At 36.0% G+C, this 26,064-nt stretch overlaps 3 protein-coding genes and 1 non-coding gene across 4 annotated transcripts; all 4 read right to left on the minus strand.

Moving 5' to 3' along the window:
- Window positions 1–983: 983 nt before the first annotated feature.
- On the minus strand, window positions 984–1,925 carry LOC107630322 (uncharacterized). Its single transcript, XM_088506984.1, has 4 exons — window positions 1,770–1,925; window positions 1,392–1,545; window positions 1,185–1,281; window positions 984–1,056 (listed from the first exon to the last, which is right to left on the minus strand). The coding sequence occupies exons 1-4, from the start codon at window positions 1,923–1,925 to the stop codon at window positions 984–986; spliced, it is 480 nt and encodes a 159-aa protein (XP_088363110.1).
- A 3,615-nt stretch (window positions 1,926–5,540) lies between these two features.
- On the minus strand, window positions 5,541–6,349 carry LOC107632959 (uncharacterized). The gene is made up of 2 exons (XM_016336600.3): window positions 5,900–6,349; window positions 5,541–5,789 (listed from the first exon to the last, which is right to left on the minus strand). The coding sequence occupies exons 1-2, from the start codon at window positions 6,347–6,349 to the stop codon at window positions 5,541–5,543; spliced, it is 699 nt and encodes a 232-aa protein (XP_016192086.1).
- Window positions 6,350–6,364: 15 nt separating this feature from the next.
- Window positions 6,365–11,268, minus strand: LOC148570340 (uncharacterized). The gene is made up of 2 exons (XM_088506985.1): window positions 10,942–11,268; window positions 6,365–6,772 (listed from the first exon to the last, which is right to left on the minus strand). Exons 1-2 carry the CDS (start codon window positions 11,266–11,268, stop codon window positions 6,365–6,367), a joined length of 735 nt encoding a protein of 244 aa, XP_088363111.1.
- Window positions 11,269–15,737: 4,469 nt separating this feature from the next.
- Window positions 15,738–15,845, minus strand: LOC148570341 (small nucleolar RNA R71). The gene has a single exon (XR_015880248.1). It is a non-coding gene; the product is annotated as a small nucleolar RNA R71 (small nucleolar RNA).
- Window positions 15,846–26,064: the final 10,219 nt, after the last annotated feature.

Genomic DNA, 26,064 nt, shown 5'->3' on the forward strand with positions numbered 1-26,064 from the left:
AGTACTTGGGCTAAGCTTGGCGTCCAACCTGAGGGATGGGCGTTGAACGCACATCAGGGGGTTGATCCACGCTGTCTTGTGCTTCTTGGTGGGTGTTGAACGCCCTAAAGGGGGTGATTGGGCGTTCAACGTTGGCTTGGGCTCCTTTGAGGGCGTTGAACGCTAGAAAAGGGGTAGTCCTTGGCGTTCAACGCCCAATATGGGCAGGCCCCTTCGAAGAAAAGTATAGATTATTATATATTTCTGGAAAGCTCTAGAAGTTAGCTTTCCAACACCGTTGAGAACGCATCATGTGAACCTCTGTAGCTCCAGAAATGCTCGTTTGAGTGCAGGGAGGTCAAAATCTGACAACATCTGCTACACTTTCCTTACCTCTGAATCGGACTTTGCCAAAACTCTTCAATTTCAGCTAGAAATTACTTGAAATTATTAGAAAATATAACTCAAAGTAGAATCCAAAAATATGAATTTTGTACTAAAACCTATGAAAATGTAATGAAACTTAAACAAAACATAACCAAAACAATACAAAAATGATGCCAAAAAGCGTATAAAATATCCGCTCATCACTCTGCAGCAATTTGGGATAGTTGGTTTACACGTGGAACCCTGGCCATGATGACGCTTAAATTTTTTACATTGTACATGAATTTCGTTAATCTGTTTTAGTGTATGAGTCTTAAATTGATTCAAACGACATGGTTAGATGTATTACCTCTTGCAAAATCCTAAACCTCTTGGAAGTCTGTATTGATGTAGAGAATTGAATTATGATTGGTATTTGATATGCCCATTACACTTGTGCCAATTAAGGTATATAGAAATAACTACACAATGACAGAATCAAAGCATGCTCATTGTCCAATTTTCAAAGCAATTATATGAAGTGCAAATGTCCTACACTACTAAGAGCAACTGAATTGCAAACCTTTAAAGAGGTTGAACTTAGCGAACTGTACAATGGGGATGTACTCTGATGTTGGCTACTCTTCAATGCGCTTGACCAACTTAGTTGCAAAATCCTCCCAAAGTGTACACCTAATCTTGCCTTTTCCCCTGTTTTAAAAGTATGAAGGGAGGATACGTAAAACACACATGAATAAAACAAATCCCACATGAGATGCACTTAGCCCGTGAGTAATGATGTGAGTAACAATTTTACTAAGAAAATATATAACACTAACTGCATCTCATCAAGCTTGAGAACAATGTAGTTGCACTTCTTGCCATTCTTAGTAAATTCAATTATGTCACCTTTGGCAGTAAGTAGACCAATAATATCTGAAACAAAATAATATATAATGACTAATCACTAAGTAATAAACATTGATGGATATATGATTCAGCTTTGATTAAGCTAAATGGAAGGTTGGGACTGATTTTCGTCATACCTATAAGATGCGATTGAGCATTTGTGTGGTTTAGTATTAGATCATTAAGAATAAAACGAAACACATTTTCTGGAAATGATGGATCATGTACCATCTGAAGTTGAGTATCCCTCTTGAAGTATATCCTACATGCATGATTAGTGGCCTTGTATTTCTGGTCATTCAAGGAGGTTGAGAAGTTACATACGATATAGATTTATCCCTCCGATAACTCATCTTCAAAGAGCCTCCTCTGAGCATTCCTAATAGTGCACTGGATTCGATTGCCCTGGAAACAAAGCTTGGTATTAAATTGGTATCAAACTCATATAGGAAAAAAATTATATGCCTAACAAACTGATCAGGAAAATTAATGCTAGCTCATAGTTGTTAGCTTACCACGTGATCCATGACCACCAACTCTAAAGTTGGCTTCACGTATTTTTGCTCAGCAGGAGACAATAACCATATTTTCACGACCCTCACCTTAATCCTCAATATTAAGTGGTTAGAAGATGCCTCAATATCCTTGAGGTGGTTGTACGTGGTTGCCATTTGTAACCAATATATGTGGAGCTACAAAGAATTTTTACTTGAACTCTCACTGAAGTGATGCTGGAGTATTCCTATGGGTGATGAATTTATAGCAACATGTAGCCCAATGTGGTGGTGGGAAGTGCCTGATGTTGTAGATACTAGTGATATGGTGGTTGTTCATGTATAGCGAAATAGTAACCTTTCAAAAAGTAACTACATTGACCACAATGCATGAGGCCACGAACAACAGTACAATCTCCTCAGTTATATTTTCAGAACACCATTTTGTTGGCCCGAAACATATAGGACACATGATATGGTTCAGACTTAAGGAAATTATAAACAGTGTTATTAACTATTAATTTCAAAAATTGTGAATATAAAATCAATAGTTGCACCAAGATATATACGTGATTGTCGTTGCTATAAACAAATAAACAAATATACTAAATACATATCATGTATATTGTATATATTGTATATAGTGTATATAACTAATTTAATATAAATCTAAATCTATATCTAATATCTACATTATATAATATCAGTAGTTGCAGTAAATTAGCTCCTTTGTAATTATAGACATAATTATGAAAATCCTAATTACTATTATAATTATATTTATTATGGTAATATTGTACATTATATATAATTGAGCTAATTTAATCTAAATGTATACAATATCAGTAGTTATAGTAAATTATCTCTATTGTAATTATATATATAGTAATATAGTACAATATAATATATAATATATAATATAATAATTAAAATCCTAATTATTATTATAATTGTAATTATTATCATAATATAGTAATAGTAAGGGTTAAGTATTTTTTTGTCTTTAAGGTCTGAGACCAAAATCAAAATCATCTCCAACATTTTTTTGTTATTAAAATCATCCTCAACATTACAAAACGTTATAAAATTATCTTTTTGTCCATAAACAATATTTTTTGGACAATTTTACCCTTAAACAAAAATAATAAAAAAATCTCCACACCCTCATCATTAACTTCACATCATTATCATTGCTTCGCATCTCCTCCCTCTCCCTTTTCTCACCACCATCACCACTGCCACCATAACCATGACCACTGCCATCATAACCAACAAACCTTCTTTATCTCTATTACCCGTTCATCATTCTAAATTATTACACCCACTCATTACTCCCAACACTTTTCTTTCAACAACAACAACAGTCCCAAAATAAATCAACAGCAACATCCACAAAATAAATCAACAAAAATTTTAGATTAAACAATAATTCAATAATCGTCAACAATAATTTCAAATCCAAAATCAGCAACAACAAAAATTAAAAAATTAAAAAGAAAAAGATGATGTTTATGTTCTTCAAAAATTAAAAAAAAAAATAAAAAGAAAGGAAGAACGAAGATAGAAATAGAGAACTCAAAAGAGGGGTGGTGTTGCTGTCATCTGTTGTCGTCGCAGTTGAGGGAAAGAGGAGGAACAATGTGTGGGAAGCTACTACTACTGGCACTGTCGCAGCTGTGGCTAAGGAAAGAAACGACAGTGATGGAGAACGACGTGATGGCAGCGGCCAGAGCTGGAACCACTGGAGTAAGAAACCCAAATCGGTGGCCAAAGCTGAAACGATGCCGTTGAGGTCGATGCCAATATGGTTGTCGTTGGTGGGTGGCTGAGGAAGGTGAGGCCAATACCAATGGAGGAAGGGTTGATGTTGGTGATGGACAGGAAGAAGAAGGTGGAGAAGGAGGCAAGGGCGGAGATAGTAGGGCAGCAGAAAGGGAGATAAGAAGAATTGGGGTTGGGATTGGGGTTTGGGGGTTTCGAATATAGGGGTATGAGGAAGGGGATGGGGAGAGAAGAAAGGGAAGAGATATGGGAGTGGGGGTGCAGGTGGGGGGTTTGTTTTTATTTTTTAATATTATTTTTATTATTTATATTAATTATTAAGAGTAATTTGGTAAAAAAATAAAATTAAATTAGAAAATGACGATTTTATAACATTTTGTAATGCTGAGGATGATTTTAATAATAAAAAAAAGTCAGGAACGATTTTGATTTTGGCCTCAGACCTTAGGGACGAAAAAAGTACTTCACCCTAATAGTAACTACGTATATCTACATCTATCGACATCTAGATGTACATGTATATAATAATATAATCTATAGGTTTAATTACTCTATTGATCCCTATAGTTTCGTGAAATTTTCAATTAAGTCCTTATACTTTTTTTCCTTTTAATTGGGTCCCTGAACTAATTTTTTTTTAATTAGGTCCCTCTTGGTAGTAATTGGTTTAATTGTATAAGGACCCAATTAAAAAAATTGATGCAGTGACTCAAATAAAAGGAAGAAAAAGTGTAGAGACTCAATTAAAAAAATTTGGTGCAAGGACTTAATTAAAAGGAAAAAAAAAGTATATGGACCTAATTAAAAATTTCGTGAAACTATAGAGACCAATAGAATAATTAAACATAATCTATATAATATAATAGCAGTATTGGCGGTAACTGAACCACATTACTACTGCCAATATAATAATAATAATCAAATAATAATTCAATAATGACAGAAACAGTTCAGAAAATGCAGCAGAGCATCCACACCCAAAATTTGCCTAATATCAATTCATCAATTAATAATAATAATCAAATAATCAAATAATAATTCAATAAGAACACAAAACATTCAATACTCATTGAATAATTTCTGAACAGAGCATAAAAAAACTAAAAAAAACTGAGCACCTGTGTAACGGAGAATTATGGGCAAAGTATAAAACTGAGAGGGTTAAGCGCGCAGACGATGGGGACCAAACGGCAGCGGAGGTCATGAAGGCTAGCTGGGGTTTTGACTCCATTCCAAAGGAAAAAAGAGAAAGGGGCTGTGAGAACATGGAATGAAGGAATGTGATTGCTTTTTTGGATTTTTTTTTATACAAACATAAAACTACAACGTTGGCTCCAAAGGGGCCCGGGTCGGGTTTCCGGTTATAATCTATTAATATAATCGTTGTAGTTTTAATAATGAAGCAAAGAGAATGTGAAAGCAGGGTTACCTTTATATTTATAACCACATATCATCAATAGCATCGTTACACTCGGCATTAACAACGATGACAACAGAACACACAATCACGTCTGATAGACATTAATAACTGAGCCATAACTGAGCTATTAAGAGTTGGTATGCTAGAGATCATGTGCTTTTTATTGTTCTTGCAAATATAAGCCATAGATAAGCATTATCATTGTTCAAGTTTTAACTTACATTTTATGTTTTGGAACTATTTGTAACACAAATAACTACATTCATTTTAGTTGCTGGTGAGGTGTTTAATAAAATTAAAATACTAATTATATTTTCTTAATAATAATTGGTATATTAAAGGTGTATGAATGTCTTATAGCGGATAATTTAACAGTTCTAATTGGTTAGATTGGCCCTTGTCTCAATTGGCTCAAACATAAACTAATCATAAGTCGAGCCAAAAAAATTCTAATTCATTTAAGTTATAGATAGATGGAACTTGGTACAACTAATGATATTAATACCACATTACACATGGTTGAGACACTGCAATACTGCATGCCCCTGCAGAGGCATTGCTAAAATAAAAAACATTACCAATTAAACATCTTAGATATGTAATATAGAAACAAATATAGTAGTTTCATCATTAATGGGGATGCAGAAACAAACTACACTTCCACACTTTAGGCCATGGTCGACTGAAAATTTTCTCCTACCCCTGGTAAGAAAGGCTTCTGATGACATGAGGCTCCTCCATCGAAGCTTCACGATGATTGGTGGCTTGTGTAACTCTCTAACGCGAATGAAATCAGGCCTCGAAAGAAACGCAAGCAAAGAGAAAGCAGATGGAAGTAGCTGCCAAATGAAAGTGGCATAAAATGGTGGGCTATTAGATATTTAGATACGAGAAAATTGACTTCATTCAATATAAGCAAGCATAATATTTATGAATTGCAGAGACATACCATAGAATAGTATTTTGACTGGTACTCAAATATCACCCTGACAATCGAATAAAAGCCTTGCATGATGGGGGAACGCGGTGGTGAAAGGCCATTGTTAGGATTCGGTGGTGGAGGGCTCTGACCATTTGAAAATCCTGCATTCTCAGTTGAAACAAACTCAGTACTAATGTTACAATTATCACCTGTTTTCTTGGCCACTGCAGAGGATATATTTTTCGTCTGTAGGACATCTAAAAATGGAGATGCCGGAAATGTAGGAAGTGAAATTAATGGTCTTGTTGGATCCAATTGGTCATGTTGATCCTCGTTGTTGACACTGGATTCCAGCTTATTAAAGTAAGGTTCAAGACCATAATATGTGGAAGGGTCAATGCAGGTTAACAGATTCAACACAGATTCTGGAAGATGCTGGAGTTGGTCAGTGGCATCATCCCACTTGGAATTATCCATAGCTGCATCAGGTTGTTAGTATACTATATGTGAAACTTGGACAGATTCAGAAGTTTCAATCGGCAGACTTGCATTAGTATCATTGTCAGATAGTTCTATGATTCCCAAAACAGGAATTGATGGTTTGATGTCCATACTCAGCTTCAATGGTGGGTAGCATAGCTCTTTGGTTCTCATGTTGTGGTCCTTCACTTCAAAAATGAGGAATCTATCTCGGCCAACGTAACAGACACTTAACCAACCTCCATCTTTGAGGCCATAAATCACGGCAAGGTTATTGTAGCTGGTAACAATTTTAGCAGTTCGATGACACTTCTCAATGACCACATCAACTTCATTGCCAACTGAATCATAAAATGTCATCAAGTTTGGTAGTGCATCCTTAAATCTCCTATAGAATGTTGAAGAAATTTCACCCATCTCCTTCAATAGAGAAGGTATCAAGCGTTAAATGTATGATACAATATGATGCTAGTCAAAATAAGCTTGATATAGAAAATAAAAATTTTGTCTATTCACTGAGGTAGCTACATACTAAGTTGGAGTTGACCTCCATATAAAAGTATCATCCTTGATAGTAAGAGTTGAGGCTATCCATGTTGCCTGAAACTCAATGTATGGTATGGTCAACAAATAAAATTCAAATAACTGATTGGTTGTCACCACAATAAAAGAAGAGTTTAAAATCAAAAGAACATTAAATATAAATTAGCTTAAAAGAATATAAGAAATGTTTGAAAAAAAGTTATATTATCATCAATGTTAATAATTACCTGGAAAAGAAAGACCAGAGAAGGAAACCTTATTAGAAGGAAGCCAATCCAAAAAGAAAGTCCTTCGGAGTGATATTTCAGAAGTGAGATGGATATCGAAATATTCACAAACTTGGGTGATCTCTTATCTCTTTTATGTTGTATATGTAGCTACTTATAGCTACTTGCGATATATAGTACGATGATATCATGATGAATTGTACTGATGGTGATGCTACGATGAAAGGTTACATGGCCAAGCTTTATATAAATGAATAGTAATCAATATTAATAAGTTTGTATCTTAAAGTACTGATAACTTGTTATTTTTATTTTTTTTACATAACTTTCATTGCATACACTAACACAAATCGAACTTTTAATTAGAAACTTGAGAAGCCTAATTACATACCAACTCTATGCTAGGTTTAGATAAGAACTTTAGTAATTAGTTCTGATCTAGTTTCTTAATCTTATCCCTACCAAATTATTAAATTCCACCTATATAACTTAAATAATGGGACAAAATTAACACTTGAATTAGGCTCAAATTCTGTCTAATAAGCTAATAAGCTAATGGGTCAACATAAGCATAGAATTAATCATTATTATTGTGCATTTGGTTTCACATCATCATCATCATTTGTATATTATTATTATTATTATTATTATTATTATTATTATTATTATTATTATGATAAAGACTCACCGATTTTCGAATTTGAAATGACCACACGTAGATTACAATGAGTATGTCAGAAGATTGTTTGTCTCGATATATATGTGTGATAGCAAGTCAAACAATATGCACTAATGTGTGTACATGTAATATAAGGTAAGCTGAAAAAAGGATGATAAGAAAGTGACTAGTGAGATACAACAGGGATGTTCTTGTAATAAGGCACACATGAAAAATTTGGATGAGCCTAAGAGCTATCACATGGAAAATCCACTACTGAATGAACCTTCTTTTAAAGGATTGTTATATGATAGTTGATTTTTTTACGTACTTACGTACACTAACCCAACTATTGTTGGGAATCAATCCTGGATGTGAATTTTTACGAGGCAAAAATCCAAAAACAAAAGAATATGTTGAGCTAAATAAAAAAAAGTCGAAAAGTGTAATTATGTATCCTTGAACTTGTGTAAATTCAATTATGACTTACGAGCCCATTCTTTAAAGAGTTTAATTTTTATACACTGATAGGATAAAGTATTTTACACAGTCGTATAATTACATTCATTTTTTTGAATGACTATACACACGATTAATGTAAAAAATAATTATTTTTACTAATGTGGCATTATATAATTAGATACACATGTAAAATTATTTTACACTGACAATACATCAAAATTAAATTCTTTAATCCTAAACCTTTTATAAATACTTAGTATCCAAGTCTAAAAAAAAAATACTTAGCATCTACTTTAAGCAATTATGCCCAATAAATATGCCACGTTGAGAAATGTTAAAACACCATCAAAATTTATTACTTTTTATTATTATTTAGCCATCAACTTTTAAAAGTATGAGATAAAGTGTGTTGTTGAATTACTAAACTAAAAAAACTAGACTAAAAGAATTTAATTAATAACTAAGTAATGACCGAAAACAATAAATTCTTACTACTCCCTAACATTTTTCATGTCACGTTTGTTGGAATAAATTATTTTATTAATCCAGATCATCCATATTGAATCACAAAAAATATATCATAATGCGGAAGCATACCTTTACTCATAGAAATTAAAAATTAGAAATTAGAAATTGATGAAAGGGTTGTCTCAGTCTTCCTCAACCAAAACCTTCTATATCCCTAATAGGGTAGCTGAATTGCAACTTCTCTGATGGAGAAAGAGTTGCTGAGGCGGCTTTGGTATATTGGGGATCAAAACCCTGAAGAACTATTTATATTTGAGTATGGCACCCATTAAATCCTAAAATCTAAATAAAAATAGTATCTAAAGTCCAAAAGATAATATATCTAAAATCCAAAAAATAATATATCCAAAGTCCAAAAGATAATATCTGGTTTTATTCTCATTTAATTCCAAATCAAAAGTAATTATGACTTATTCAATTTAGCATTTATAACAATAAATGAGATCACCATTATATAAGTCATTTAATTTGAAATAGCATAATTTGTGATTATAATTAATATATGTATTGCCCACAAACAAATTAGGAAATTAAATAATTTCCTAACAATCTCCCACTTGGGCTATACATATATTCTTTCTTGACATAATCACATCTTATAAACTTTATGCGTGCATTTGAATGCTATTTCCCTTATTAATTTAATAATCTGATTCATCTCATATATTAGATATGGAATCACCGCATCTTTTAACACACATTAATGTCGTGACTGAACCACAACAATCACCATCGTAATATACTTAACGACATAGATTAAATTTAGATGAGTAATATGAAAATTACATGCCAAGTGATCTCATGCAGGTCTATTTCCAACTGGTTCAACTTTAAAACTTTATTGAGATCAAACACAAAACAGATATTGCAAAATGAATATTTCACCATTACAAGAAATAAACCATCAACTTAATTCTGCAGAAAATAATTCAATATTTGTCATAGGACATATAGCAATATAGCATAAAATAAACTCCCACTAAACTAAGGCATCACAAATATTGACACCCATTCGAGCAGTGTACTCATGAAAGACTTTAGGGATCAATTCATTGGTTAATGGGTTTGCTAGCATATACTCTATTCCTATATGTTCTATGAAAATTTATTTTTCTTGAATTTTCTCCTTGACAACTAAGAACTTGATGTCTATATGCTTCGATTTTGTCAAAATCTTATTGTTGTTAGAGTATAATACTACTGACTTGTTGTCATGGAATATCTTCAATGGATTTTTAATGTCATCTAATATACGAAACTCAGTGACAAAGTTTCGCAACCATATCCATGTTTGGATGCCTCAAAGCAAGCAACATATTCTGCCTCCATTATTGAGGAAGCTATAAGAGTCTGTTTGTTAGACTTCCATGCAATAGCTGCTCCAGCCAAAATGAATATACAACTTGAAGTAGAGCGTTTACTATCTTGGCATCCCGCAAAATCGGAATCAGAGTATCCAATGATCTCCAAATTTTTTGATCTCCGATAAGTAAGCATGTAATCCTTTGTTCTCTTCAAATAACGCATTACACGTTTGACAACTATCTAATGATCCATGCCCGAATTGCTCAAGTATCAACCAAATACTCCCACTATGAATGATATATCGGGACGTGTGCAAACTTGAGCATATATTAAACTCTCTAGTGTTGATGCATAAGGTTTATCATACATTGCTGTCCTTTCAAGATCATTTTTGGGGCATTGCTTGAGACTGAACTTGTCTCCTTTAGCTACAGGTGTGTCCATTGGTCTACAACTTTTCATGCCATATCTACTTAAAATCTTTTCGATATGGTTATTTTGTGATAATCCAAAAATACCTTGAGAGTAATCTCTCAGTATCTCAGTTTCTAATACAAAAGAGGCATCATCAACATCTTTCATTTCGAATTTGTTCGATAGAAATTTCTTAGTTTCATGCAACAAGTATTTATCATTACTGGCAAGTAGAATGTCATCAACAAATAAGACCAAAATGATGCATTTACTCCTATTGAACTTGTGGTATACACAATCATCTATGATATTTACCTCAAAACCATATGAGGTAATGACTTGATGAAACTTGTGATACCATTGACGGAAGCTTATTTGAGACCATAGATGAATTTCTTTAACTTACAAACCATAAATTTTGAATCGCCTGATACAAAATTTTCTAGTTGTACCATATACATTGTTTTATCAATATCACCATTGAGAAACGCTGTCTTTACATCCATCTGATGTAGCTCCAAGTCAACATTAGCTACTAGTGCCATTATGGTTCTAAAAGAGTCTTTTGATGATATTGGAGAGAAAGTCTCTTTATAGTCTATGCCTTTCTTTTTTGTAAAGCCTTTAGCGACTAGACGAGCTTTATATCTCTTTACATTACCCTTAGAATCCCTTTTGGTTTTAAATATCCATTTACAACCAATTGGTTTCACACCTTCAGGTAATTCTATGAGATCCAAAACATCTTTGTCTTTCATAGACTTCATCTCTTCTTTCATGGCATCGATCCACTTTTCAGAGTTAGAACTTTGCACGGCTTGAAGAAAATTGATTGAGTCATTTTTTGTCAAACCAATGTCATCCTCATGTTCTTGGAGATAGACTACATATTCATTTGAAATTGCACTTCTCCTTTCTCTGTTGGATCTCCTTAATGGCACTTCTTGAGGTTGTTAAACTTGCTGTATGGGTTGGGATTGAAGAGGATTCTTATTATTTTCCTATGCTATAGCAGTATTTTGAGCAACTACGATATTTTCATTGTTCTCTTGTACTGTAACTGGATCTACAATAGGATTCTTATTGTGCTTTTGTACTATAATTGTATCTTGAAAAATAATAGGTACAAAGACCTGATCATTATCAGTTACAGAATCCTCATCAAAAGAAACATTCCTAATATTTCCTTTCCCTTGATGAGCGGATAATTTATACGCTTTTTGGCATTGTTTTTACATAGTTTTTAGTATGATTGATGAGCGGATAATTTATACGCTTTTGGCATTATTTTTAGTATGTTTTTAGTAGAATCTAGTTACTTTTAGGGATGTTTTCATTAGTTTTTATGTTAAATTCACATTTCTGGACTTTACTATGAGTTTGTGTGTTTTTCTGTGATTTCAGGTATTTTCTGGCTGAAATTGAGGGACTTGAGCAAAAATCAGATTCAGAGGTAGAAGAAGGACTGCTGATGCTGTTGGATTCTGACCTCTCTGCACTCAAAGTAGATTTTCTGGAGCTACAAAACTCAACATGGCACGCTTTCAATTGCGTTGGAAAGTAGACATCTAGAGCTTTCCAGAAATGTATAATAGTCCATACTTTGACCGAGTTTAGACGATTTAAAAGGGCGCTGAACGCCAGTTCTACGCTGTTGTCTAGAGTTAAACGCCAGAAACAAGTCACAAACCAGAGTTGAACGCCAGAAATACGTTACAACCTGGCGTTCAACTCCAGAAAGAGCCTCTACATGTGTAACATTCAAGCTCAGCCCAAGCACACACCAAGTGGGCCCCGAAAGTGGATTTATGCATCAATCACTTACTTCTGTAAACCCTAGTAGCTAGTTTATTATAAATAGGACTTTTTACTATTGTATTAGACATCTTTGGACGCCTAGTTCTTAGATCATGGGGGCTGGCCATTCGGCCATGCCTGGACCTTTCACTTATGTATTTTCATACGGTAGAGTTTCTGCACTCCATAGATTAAGGTGTGGAGCTCTGCTGTTCCTCAAAGATTAATGCAAAGTACTACTGTTTTTCTATTCAATTCAACTTATTCCGCTTCTAAGATATTCATTCGCACTTCAACATGAATGTGATGAACGTGACAATCATCATCATTCCCTATGAACGCGTGCCTGACAACCACTTCCGTTCTACCTTCGATTGAATGATTATCTCTTGGATCTCTTAATTAGAATTTTCGTGGTATAAGCTAGATTGATGGCGGCATTCATGAGAGTCCGAAAAGTCTAAACCTTGTCTGTGGTATTCCGAGTAGGACTCTGAGATTGAATGACTGTGACGAACTTCAAACTCGCGAGTGTTGGGCGTAGTGACAGACGCAAAAGGAGGGTGAATCCTATTCCAGTATGATGAGAACCTCAGATGATTAGCCGTGCTGTGACAGAGCATTTGGACCATTTTCACAAGAGGATAGGATGCAGCCATTGACAAGGGTGATGCCTCCAGACGATTAGCCATGCAGTGACAGCGCATTGGACCATTTTCCAGAGAGGATTAAAAGTAGCCATTGACAACGGTGATGTCCTTACATAAAGCCAGCCATGGAAAGGAGTAAGATTGATTGGATGAAGACAGTAGGAAAGCAGAGGTTCAGAGGAACGAATGCATCTCTATACGCTTATCTGAAATTCTCACCAATGAATTACATAAGTATTTCTATCCTTATTTTCTATCTATTTATTATTAATTTTCGAAAACTCCATACCCTTTTGATATCCGCCTGACTGAGATTTACAAGGTGACCATAGCTTGCTTCATACCAACAATCTCCGTGGGATCGACCCTTACTCACGTAAGGTTTATTACTTGGACGACCCAGTGCACTTGCTGGTTAGTTGTATCGAAGTTGTGAATGAAAAACGATTTATTAAGACGTGCGTATAGAATTTCTAGCGCCGTTGCCTGAGATCACAATTTCGTGCACCAAGTTTTTGGCGCCGTTGCCGGGGATTGTTCGAGTTTGGACAACTGACGGTTTATCTTGTTGCTCAGATTACGTAATTTTCTTTTTGTTTTATTTTCAAAAATTTTAAAAAAAAAAATCTTTCAAAAATTTCTCCTTTGTTTTCGAAAAAAATTTTAAAATAAAAATGTTTTCAAAAAAATATTTTTCTTCAGAATTTTTAAGAATGAATTCTAGTGTTTCATGAAGCATGTTGAAGCCTGGCTGGCTGTAAAGCCATGTCCAATTCTTCTGGATAGGGAATGTCAGGCGTGTCATGTCTGAGTTACATACTAAAGGTTGGCTGGCTATTAAGCCATGCTTGACCCTTTGATTGAAGCTTTAGACTAAAGAGCATAAAATTCCTGGAATTCATATTAAAAATTTTGGAATCCTTATTTTTCTTTTTCAAAATGATTTTCGAAATTTTTTTTTAAAGAAAATACAAAAAAATTATAAAATCATAAAAAAAATATTTCATGTTTCTTGTTTGAGTCTTGAGTCAAGTTGAAAGTTTGGTGTCAATTGCATATTCATCTTGCATTTTTCGAAAAATTCATGCATTCATAGTGTTCTTCATGATGTTCAAGTTGTTCTTGGTAAGTCTTCTTGTTTGATCTTGATGTTTTCATGATTTGTGTCTTTTCTTGTTTTTCATATGCATTCTTACATCCATAGTGTCTATACATGAAAAATTTTTAAGTTTGGTGTCTTGCATGTTTTCTTTGCATATAAAATTTTCAAAAATATGTTCTTGATGTTCATCATGATCTTCATAGTGTTCTTGGTGTTCATCTTGACATTTATAGCATTCTTGCATGCATTCATTGTTTTGATCCAAAATTTTCATGCATTGCATTATTTTCATGTTTTTCCCTCACATCATTAAAAATTCAAAAATAAAAAAAAATTTTCCCTTTTTCTCTCATCAAATTTGAAAATTTGAGTTGACTTTTTCAAAAAATTTTAAAATTCAGTTGTTTTTATGAGTCAAATCAAATTTTCAATTTAAAAATCTTATCTTTTTCAAAATCTTTTTCAAAAATCAAATCTTTTTTATTTTTCTTATTTATTTTCGAAAATTATAAAAATATTTTTCAAAAATCTTTTTCTTAATTTTATCTCCTAATTTTCGAAAATAACATCATCAATTAATGTTTTGATTCAAAAAATTTCAAATTTGTTACTTACTTGTTAAGAAAGATTCAAACTTTAAGTTCTAGAATCATATCTTGTGATTTCTTGTGAATCAAGTCATTAATTGTGATTTTAAAAATCAAATCTTTTTCAAAACTAATTTCAATCATATCTTTTCAAAAATATCTTCTTATCTTATCTTTTTCAAAAATTTGATTTTAAAATATCTTTTCTAACTTCCTATCTTCTTATCTTTTCAAAATTGATTTTCAAATTTGTTTCAACTAACTAACTAACTTTTTGTTTGTTTCTTATCTTTTTCAAAAACTACCTAACTAACTCTCCCTATCTAATTTTCAAAAATATCTTCCCCCTTTTTCAAAAAAAAAATTCTTTTTAATTAACTAATTATTTTAATTTTTGATTTTCGAAAATCACTAACTCTTTTTCAAAAAAATTATTTTTGAAAATCCTCTTTCTCTCTCATCTCATTCTATTTAATTATTCATCTACTAACATCTCTTCCTCACTCACCTAAGGAAACCTCTATGCTTGGGCAAAAAGGATCTCTATTATTATTATTTTTCTGTCCCCTCTTTTTCATATGAGCAGGAGCAAGGACAAGAATATTCTTGTTGAAGCAGATCCAGAACCTGAAAAGACTCTAAAAAGGAAACTAAGAGAAGCTAAATTACAATTATCCAGCAAGCACCTGTCAGAAATTTTCGAACAGGAAGAGGAGATGGCAGCCGAAAATAATAATAATGCAAGGAGGATGCTTGGTGACTTTACTGCACCTAATTCCAATTTACATGGAAGAAGCATCTCCATCCCTACCATTGGAGCAAACAATTTTGAGCTGAAACCTCAGCTAGTTTCTCTGATGCAGCAGAACTGCAAGTTTCATGGACTTCCATCTGAAGATCCTTTTCAGTTCTTAACTGAATTCTTGCAAATATGTGATACTGTTAAGACTAATGGAGTAGATCCTGAAGTCTACAGGCTCATGCTTTTCCCTTTTGCTGTAAGAGACAGAGCTAGAGTATGGTTGGACTCTCAACCTAAGGATAGCCTGAACTCTTGGGATAAGCTGGTCAAGGCTTTCTTAGCCAAGTTCTTTCCTCCTCAAAAGCTGAGCAAGCTTAGAGTGGATGTTCAAACCTTCAGACAGAAAGAAGGTGAATCCCTCTATGAAGCTTGGGAGAGATACAAAGGACTGACCAAAAAGTGTCCTTCTAACATGCTTTCAGAATGGACCATCCTGGATATATTCTATGATGGTCTGTCTGAGTTATCTAAGATGTCATTAGATACTTCTGTAGGTGGATCCATTCACCTAAAGAAAATGCCTGCAAAAGCTCAAGAACTCATTGACATGGTTGCTAATAATCAGTTCATGTACACTTCTGAGAGGAATCCTGTGAGTAATGGGACACCTCAGAAGAAGGGAGTTCTTGAAATTGATACTCTGAATGCCATATTGGCTCAGAATAAAATATTGACTCAGCAAGTCAATATGATTTCTCAGAGTCTGAATGGAATGCAAGCTGCATCCAACAGTACTCAAGAGGCGCCTTCTGAAGAAGAGGCCTATGATCCTGAGAACCCTGCAATAGCAGAGGTAAATTACTTAGGTGAACCTTATGGAAACACCTATAACTCATCATGGAGAAATCATCCAAATTTCTCATGGAAAGATCAACAAAAGCCTCAACAAGGCTTTAATAATGGTGGAAGAAATAGGTTTAACAACAGTAAACCTTTTCCATCATCCACTCAGCAACAGACAGAGAATTCTGAACAAAATACATCTAATTTAGCAAACTTAGTCTCTGATATGTCCAAGGCCACTATGAGTTTCATGAATGAAACAAGGTCCTCCATTAGAAATTTGGAAGCACAAGTGGGCCAGCTGAGTAAAAGGATCACTGAAATCCCTCCTAGTACTCTCCCAAGCAATACAGAAGAAAATCCAAAAGGAGAGTGCAAGGCCATTGAATTGATCACCATGGCTAAACCTGTAAGGGAAGGAGAGGACGTGAATCCCAATGAGGAAGACCTCCTGGGACGTCCAGTGATCAATAAGGAGTTTTCCTCTGAGGAACCAAAGGAATCTGAGGCTCATTTAGAGACCATAGAGATTCCATTAAACCTCCTTATGCCATTCATGAGCTCTGATGAGTATTCCTCTTCTGAAGAGAATGAGGATGTTACTGAAGAGCAAGTTACCAAGTACCTTGGTGCAATCATGAAGCTGAATGCTAAATTATTTGGTATTGAGACTTGGGAAGATGAACCTCCCTTGTTCACCAATGAACTAAGTGATCTGGATCAACTGACATTGCCTAAGAAGAAACAGGATCCTGGAAAGTTCGTAATACCTTGTACCATAGGCAACATGATCTTTGAAAAGGCTCTGTGTGACCTTGGTTCAGGGATAAACCTCATGCCCCTCTCTGTAATAGAGAAACTGGGAATCTATGGGGTGCAAGCTGCTAAAATCTCATTAGAGATGGCAGACAATTCAAGAAAACAGACTTATAGATAAGTAGAGGACGTGTTAGTAAAGGTTGAAGGCCTTTACATCCCTGCTGATTTCATAGTCCTGGATACTGGGAGGGATGAGGATGAATCCATCATCCTTGGAAGACCCTTCCTAACCATAGCAAGAGCTGTGATTGATGTTGACAGAGGTGAACTAGTCCTTCAATTGAATGAGGACTCCCTTGTGTTTACAACTCAAGGTTACCCTTCTGTAAACATGGAGAGGAAGCATAAAGAGCTTCTCTCAAAACAGAGTCAACCAGAGCCCCCACAGTCAAACTCTAAGTTTGGTGTTGGGAGGCCACAACCAAACTCTAAGTTTGGTGTTAAACTCCCATATCCAAACTCTAAGTTTGGTGTTGGGAAGTCTCAACAATGCTCTGAACATCTGTGAGGCTCCATGAGAGCTCACTGTCAAGCTATTGACATTAAAGAAGCGCTTGTTGGGAGACAACCCAATTTTTATCTAATTTTTATTTTCATTGTTTTTCATGTTTTATTAGGTTCATGATCATGTGGAGTCACAAAATAAATATAAAAGTTGAAAACGGAATCAAAAACAGCAGAAGAAAAATCACACCCTGGAGGAAGACCTTACTGGCGTTTAAACGCCAGTAAGAAGCATCTGGCTGGCGTTCAACGCCAGAACAGAGCATGGTTCTGGCACTGAACGCCCAAAATGGGCAGCATCTGGGCGTTTGAACGCCAGAATTGCACCCTGGAGAAGAGCTGGCGCTGAACGCCCAGAACAAGCATGGTTCTGGCGTTCAACGCCAGAAATGGGCAACAAATGGGCGTTCAACGCCCAGAACAAGCACCAATCTGGCACTGAACGCCCAGATTTGTGTGCAAGGGCATTTTGCATGTCCAATTTGGTGCAAGGTTGTAAATCCTTGAACACCTCAGGATCTGTGGACCCCACAGGATCACCTCAGGATCTGTGGACCCCACAGAATCCCCACCTACCTCCACTCACTTCTTCTCACCCCTCTTTCACATAATCCCATAAACACTCTTCCCCAAAACTCTTCACCAATCACCTCAATCTCTCTTCCCTATCACCACTTTACCACTCACATCCATCCACTCTTCCCCATAAACCTACTTCATAAACTCCACCTACCTTCAAAATTCAAAATCAATTTCCCACCCAAACCCACCCTATATGGCCGAACCTTACCCCCTCCTTTCCCTATATATAGCCCTCTATTCTTCCTCATTTTCACACAACACAACCCTCTCTTCCCCTCCTTGGCCGAAACACATCTCTCTCTCCCTCTTCTCTATTTTCTTCTTCTTCTTCATCTATTCTTTCTTCTCTTGCTCGAGGGCGAGCAAAATTCTAAGTTTGGTGTGGTAAAAGCATAAGCTTTTTGTTTTTCCATTACCATTGATGGCACCTAAGACCGGAGAATCCTCTAGAAAAGGGAAAGGGAAGACAAAAGCTTCCACCTCCGAGTCATGGGAGATGGAAAGATTCATCTTCAAAGCTCATCAAGACCACTTCTATGATGTTGTGGCCAAGAAGAAGGTGATCCCGGAGGTCTCTTTTAAACTCAAGAGAAATGAGTATCCGGAGATCCGACATGAAATCCAAAGAAGAGGTTGGGAAGTTCTAACAAACCCCATCCAACAAGTCGGCATCCTAATGGTTCAAGAGTTCTATGCCAATGCATGGATCACTAGGAACCATGATCAAAGTAAGAACCCAAACCCAAAGAATTATATTACAATGGTTCGGGGGAAATACTTAGATTTTAGTCCGGAAAATGTGAGGTTGGCATTTAACTTGCCTATGATGCAAGGAGATGCACGCCCCTACACTAGAAGGGTCAACTTTAATCAAAGGTTGGACCAAGTCCTCATGGACATATGTGTGGAAAGAGCTCAATGGAAGATTGACTCCAAAGGCAAGCCGGTTCAATTAAGAAGACTGGACCTCAAGCCTGTGGCTAGAGGATGGTTGGAGTTCATCCAACGCTCCATCATCCCCACTAGCAACCGATCTGAAGTTACTGTGGATCGGGCCATCATGATTCATAGCATCATGATTAGAGAGGAAGTAGAAGTTCATGAAGTCATCTCCCTTGAACTCTACAAAATAGCCGAAAAGTCCTCCCCCATGGCAAGGCTAGCTTTTCCTCATCTTATTTGCCATCTATGTTACTCAGCTGGAGCTTTCATAGAAGGAGACATTTCCATTGAGGAAGAGAAGCCCATCACTAAGAAAAGGATGGAGCAAGCAAGAGAGCCCATTCATGGATCTCAAGAGACGCATGAAGCTCATCACCATGAGATCCCGGAGATGCCTCATATGCATTTTCCTCCACAAAACTATTGGGAGCAAATCAACACCTCCCTAGGAGAATTAAGTTCCAACATGGGACAATTAAGGGTGGAACATCAAGAGCACTCCATCATCCTTCATGAAATAAGAGAAGATCAAAAAGCAATGAGGGAGGAGCAACAAAGACAAGGAAGAGACATAGAAGAGCTCAAGGACATCATTGGTTCCTCAAGAAGGAAATGCCACCATTACTAAGGTGGACTCATTCCTTGTTCTTACATTCTCTGTTTTGCGTTTTCTCTATGTTAAGTGCTTATCTATGTTTGTGTCTCATTACATGATCATTAGTAGTTAGTAACATTGTCTTAAAGTTATGAATGTCCTATGAATCCATCACCTCTCTTAAATGAAAAATGTTTTAATTCAAAAGAACAAGAAGTACACGAGTTTCGAATTTATCCTTGAACTTAGTTTAATTATATTAATGTGGTGACAATGCTTCTTGTTTTCTGAATGAATGCTTGAACAGTGCATATGTCTTTTGAAGTTGTTGTTTAAGAATGTTAAATATGTTGGCTCTTGAAAGAATGATGACTAGGAGACATGTTATTTGATAATATAAAAAATCATAAAAATAATTCTTGAAGCAAGAAAAAGCAGCAAAGAACAAAGCTTGCAGAAAAAAATAGGCAAAAAAAAATAGAAAAAGAAAAAGCAAGCAGAAAAAGCCAAAAGCTCTTAAAACCAAGAGGCAAGAGCAAAAAGCCAGTAACCCTTAAAACCAAAAGGCAAGGGTAAATAAAAAGGATCCCAAGGCTTTGAGCATCAGTGGATAGGAGGGCCTAAAGGAATAAAATCCTGGCCTAAGCGGCTAAACCAAGCTGTCCCTAACCATGTGCTTGTGGCGTGAAGGTGTCAAGTGAAAACTTGAGACTGGGCGGTTAAAGTCAAGGTCCAAAGCAAAAAAAGAGTGTGCTTAAGAACCCTGGACACCTCTAATTGGGGACTTTAGCAAAGCTGAGTCACAATCTGAAAATGTTCACCCAGTTATGTGTCTGTGGCATTTATGTATCCGGTGGTAATACTGGAAAACAAAGTGCTTAGGGCCACGGCCAAGACTCATAAAGTAGTTGTGTTCAAGAATCAACATACTGAACTAGGAGAATCAATAACCTTATCTGAACTCTGAGTTCCTATAGATGCCAATCATTCTGAACCTCAATGGATAAAGTGAGATGCCAAAACTATTCAAGAGGCAAAAAGCTACAAGTCCCGCTCATCTGATTGGAGCTATGTTTCATTGATAGTTTGGAATTTATAGTATATTCTCTTATTTTTATCCTATTTGATTTTCAGTTGCTTGGGGACAAGCAACAATTTAAGTTTGGTGTTGTGATGAGCGGATAATTTATACGCTTTTTGGCATTATTTTTAGTATATTTTTAGTAGAATCTAGTTACTTTTAGGGATGTTTTCATTAGTTTTTATGTTAAATTCACATTTCTGAACTTTACTATAAGTTTGTGTATTTTTCTGTGATTTCAGGTATTTTCTGGCTGAAATTGAGGGACTTGAGCAAAAATCAGATTCAGAGGTAGAAGAAGGACTGCTGATGCTGTTGGATTCTGACCTCCCTGCACTCAAAGTAGATTTTCTGGAGCTACAGAACTCAAAATGGCGCGCTTCCAATTGTGTTGGAAAGTAGACATCCAGAGCTTTCCAGAAATGTATAATAGTCCATACTTTGACCGAGTTTAGTCGATGTAAAAGGGGGTTGAACGCCAGTTCTACGCTGCTGTCTGGAGTTAAACGCCAGAAACAAGTCACAAACCAGAGTTGAAAGCCAGAAATACGTTACAACCTGGCGTTCAACTCCAGAAAGAGCCTCTACATGTGTAACATTCAAGCTCAGCCCAAGCACACACCAAGTGGGCCCCGAAAGTGGATTTATGCATCAATCACTTACTTCTGTAAACCCTAGTAGCTAGTTTATTATAAATAGGACTTTTTACTATTGTATTAGACATCTTTGGACGCCTAGTTCTTAGATCATGGGGCCTGGCCATTCGGCCATGCCTGGACCTTTCACTTATGTATTTTCATACGGTAGAGTTTCTGCACTCCATAGATTAAGGTGTGGAGCTCTGCTGTTCCTCAAAGATTAATGCAAAGTACTACTGTTTTTCTATTCAATTCAACTTATTCCGCTTCTAAGATATTCATTCGCACTTCAACATGAATGTGATGAACGTGACAATCATCATCATTCCCTATGAACGCGTGCCTGACAACCACTTCCGTTCTACCTTCGATTGAATGATTATCTCTTGGATCTCTTAATCAGAATCTTCGTGGTATAAGCTAGATTGATGGCGGTATTCATGAGAGTCCGGAAAGTCTAAACCTTGTCTGTGGTATTCCGAGTAGGACTCTGGGTTTGAATGACTGTGACGAACTTCAAACTCGCGAGTGCTGGGCGTAGTGACAGACGCAAAAGGAGGGTGAATCCTATTCCAGTATGATCGAGAACCTCAGATGATTAGCCGTGCTGTGACAGAGCATTTGGACCATTTTCACAAGAGGATAGGATGCAGTCATTGACAAGGGTGATGCCTCCAGACGATTATCTATGCAGTGACAGCGCATCGGACCATTTTCCAGAGAGGATTAAAAGTAGCCATTGACAACGGTGATGTCCTTACATAAAGCCAGCCATGGAAAGGAGTAAGATTGATTGGATGAAGACAGTAGGAAAGCAGAGGTTCAGAGGAACGAATGCATCTCTATACGCTTATCTGAAATTCTCACCAATGAATTACATAAGTATTTCTATCCTTATTTTCTATCTATTTATTATTAATTTTCGAAAACTCCATACCCTTTTGATATCCACCTGACTGAGATTTACAAGGTGGCCATAGCTTGCTTCATACCAACAATCTCTGTGGGATCGACCCTTACTCACGTAAGGTTTATTACGTGGACGACCCAGTGCACTTGCTGGTTAGTTGTATCGAAGTTGTGAATGAAAAACGATTTATTAAGATGTGCGTACAGAGTTTCTAGCGCCGTTGCCCGAGATCACAATTTCGTGCACCAATGATTTAGTTAGTTTTTAGTATACTTTTATTAGTTTTTAAATAAAAATCACATTTCTGGACTTCACTATGAGTTTGTGTATTTTTTTGTGATTTCAGGTAATTTTTGGCTGAAATTGAGGGACTTGAGCAAAAATCTGATTCAGAGGCTGAAGAAGGACTGCAGATATTGTTCGATTCTGACCTCCCTGCACTCGAAATAGATTTTCTGGAGCTACAAAAACCCAATTGGTGCGCTCTCAATTGCGTTGGAAAGTAGACATCCAGAGCTTTCCAGAAATATATAATAGTTCATACTTTGATCGAGTTTTGATGATGCAAACTGGCGTTCAAACGCCAACTTCCTACCCTATTCTGGAGTTAAATGCCAGAAACAGGTTGCAAATCAGAGTTAAACGCCAAAAACAGGCTACAACCTAGCGTTTAACTCCAAAAGAGTCTCTACACATGAATTCTCAATGCTCAGCCCAAGCACACACCAAGTGGGCCCGGAAGTAGATTTCTACATCATTTACTTATCTTATGTAACCCTAGCTACTAGTTTAGTATAAAAACTACTTTTAGTGATTTATTTCACATCTTTTGGATAGTTTTATGTTCAGAGATCACGTTTAGGGGGCTGGCCATTCGGCCATGCCTGGACCACTTTCACTTATATATTTTTTAACGGTGGAGTTTCTACACCCCAAAGATTAAGGTGTGGAGCTCTGCTGTTCCTCATGAATTAATGCAAAGTACTATTGTTTTTCTATTCAATTCAAGCTTATTCTTATTCCAAGATATTCACTCGTACTTCAACCTGATGAATGTGATGATCCGTGACACTCATCATCATTCTAGCCTATGAACGCGTGCCTGACAACCACTTCCGTTTTATCTGCAATAGCTTGAGCGTTTATCTCTTGGGCTCCTGGTTCAGATCAGAGTCTTCGTGGTATAAGCTAGAATTATTGGCAATTATTCTTGAGATCCGGAAAGTCTAAACCTTGTCTGTGGTATTCCGAGTAGGATCCAGAATGGGATGACTGTGACAAGCGTCAAACTCACGAGTGCTGGGCGTAGTGACAGACGCAAAGGATCAACGGATCCTATTCCAACATGAGTGAGAATCGACAGATGATTAGCCGTGCGGTGACAGCGCAGTTGGACCATTTTCACTGAGAGGATGGGAGGTAGCCATTGACGACGGTGATGCCCAACATACAGCTTGCCATGGAAACACTACAAGAAAACAGCTCTATTGCCACGCTCTTAAAGTGTGGCGAAAAGCTGAAAAAAGCGTGGCGATAGTTTTTCGCCACGCTTTTTGAGCTACCCCATGCTTTTGAAAGGGTGGCCTCTACAAGCGTGGCGGTTGCTCTATCGTCACGCTTTTGGTAACCTATCACCACGTTTTTCTTTTGCCATGCTTTTTACAAATGGCAACCCGTTAAAGCGTGGCCGTATGTGGGAGATATGGCCACGCTTTTGAAGCGTGGCGATAGAGAGAAATATGGCCACGCTTTTGAAGCGTGGCGATAGCGAGATACAGCCACACTTTAAAAGTGTGGCAATAGCCTTATAAAATTAAAAAAAAAAATCATTTTTCTGATTTTTACCTTCATCAATACAAAATATAAATTTTTCAGTTCTTTTTTGTTACCAAACTTATAAATATAGTATACAATTTTTAATACAAGACAAATCAAATAATAATTAGTGACATATAATTTTGCTATAATTGTTTTATACATTAAAAAACTAATACTCAAATACAAAATAAATCTAGAGTTCAAATTCCAAAACTAAAAACTAAAGAAAAATACAAAAACAATACAACTTAAATCCTAAGTCCTTTGCTGTTTCTCCTTCCTCTAGCCCTCTCAAACTTCCTTCCCTTAGATCATACATAATTGTTTCGGAAATATTTGTGAACTTTTTTACCTGCAAAAGATGGAAAAAATAGATACAAATGTTTAAGTTAGTTAAGTTTGTTATAAGCTACCATCTCTCCTATGTTCTCTATTATTTTTATATATGGCTTCAACAGGTGTAGGTTCAGAATTATCAATCAATAAGACAAAGTATATATCAATTGGACAGTGTCTAATTAGTACAAACTAAGCATGCAGAACAGTTCGACAAATACTTTAACCCAAAGGCCAATTCTATGATGTCTATTACTTGGTGCCTAATTAGTGCCTAGCTTACCTTTTATGGCAAACTTTAAATATTTAGAAATTATTTACTTTTATACTTTTTAAATTAAATATTGATTTTTAACTTATTTTGGCAAGTTAGGCATTACCTTTTAGGCACCATAGCAATCACCTAATCCAAAACTATCAAAGTGAGTAAGTGCATAAATGTTCCAGTTGCTCAAACCTGTTAATTTGACACTAAGCACAAGTTTCTTTCAGCAAATTATCATATAGAACGTTTTTAACCTAAATAGCCTTGGAACAATATTTTTTAGTATTATTACCACTTGTAAAGATAAAAAAGCTAATAAAAGTTTAGAAGAGCTTATATTAGGTCCAACAAAGTATTAGCCTAAATCAATAGATTAAGATATCATTTTTTAATTTCTTCAGACTGCTTTACCAGAAAAATGGATGCAGCTTGCCACTATATATCTTATGTAACCCTAGCTACTAGTTTAGTATAAAAACTATTTTTAGTGATTTATTTCACATCTTTTGGATAATTTTATGTTCAGAGATCACGTTTAGGGGGCTGGCCATTCGGCCATGCCTGGACCACTTTCACTTATGTATTTTTCAACGGTGGAGTTTCTACACCCTATAGATTAAGGTGTGGAGCTCTGCTGTTCCTCATGAATTAATGCAAAGTACTATTGTTTTTCTATTTAATTCAAGCTTATTCTTATTCCAAGATATTCACTCGTACTTCAACCTAATGAATGTGATGATCCGTGACACTCATCATCATTCTCACCTATGAACACGTGCCTGACAACCACTTCCGTTCTATCTGCAATAGCTTGAGCGTTTATCTCTTGGGCTCCTGGTTCAGATCAGAGTCTTCGTGGTATAAGCTAGAATTATTGGAAGTCATTCTTGAGATCCGGAAAGTCTAAACCTTGTCTGTGGTATTCTGAGTAGGATCCGGGATGGGATGACTGTGACGAGCTTCAAACTCATGAGTGCTGGGCGTAGTGACACACGCAAAAGGATCAACGGATCCTATTCCAACATGAGTGAGAACCGACAGATGATTAGCCGTGCGGTGACAGCGCATTTGGACCATTTTCACTGAGAGGACGGGAGGTAGCCATTGACGACGGTGATGCCCAACATACAGCTTGCCATGGAAAGGAGTGTGAATGATTGGATGAAGACAATAGGAAAGCAGAAGTTTAGGAGGAACAAAGCATCTCCATACGCTTATCTGAAATTCCTACCAATGAATTGCATAAGTATCTCTATCCTATTTTATATTTTATTTATATTTTAATTATCAAAATCCCATAACCATTTGAATCCGCCTGACTGAGATTTACAAGGATGACCATAGCTTGCTTCAAACCGACAATC

Source organism: Arachis ipaensis, chromosome B3 (genome assembly GCF_059453495.1).
Source record: "Arachis ipaensis isolate K30076 ecotype BB chromosome B3, ASM5945349v1, whole genome shotgun sequence".
In the NCBI taxonomy this organism is placed as follows: domain Eukaryota; kingdom Viridiplantae; phylum Streptophyta; class Magnoliopsida; order Fabales; family Fabaceae; genus Arachis; species Arachis ipaensis.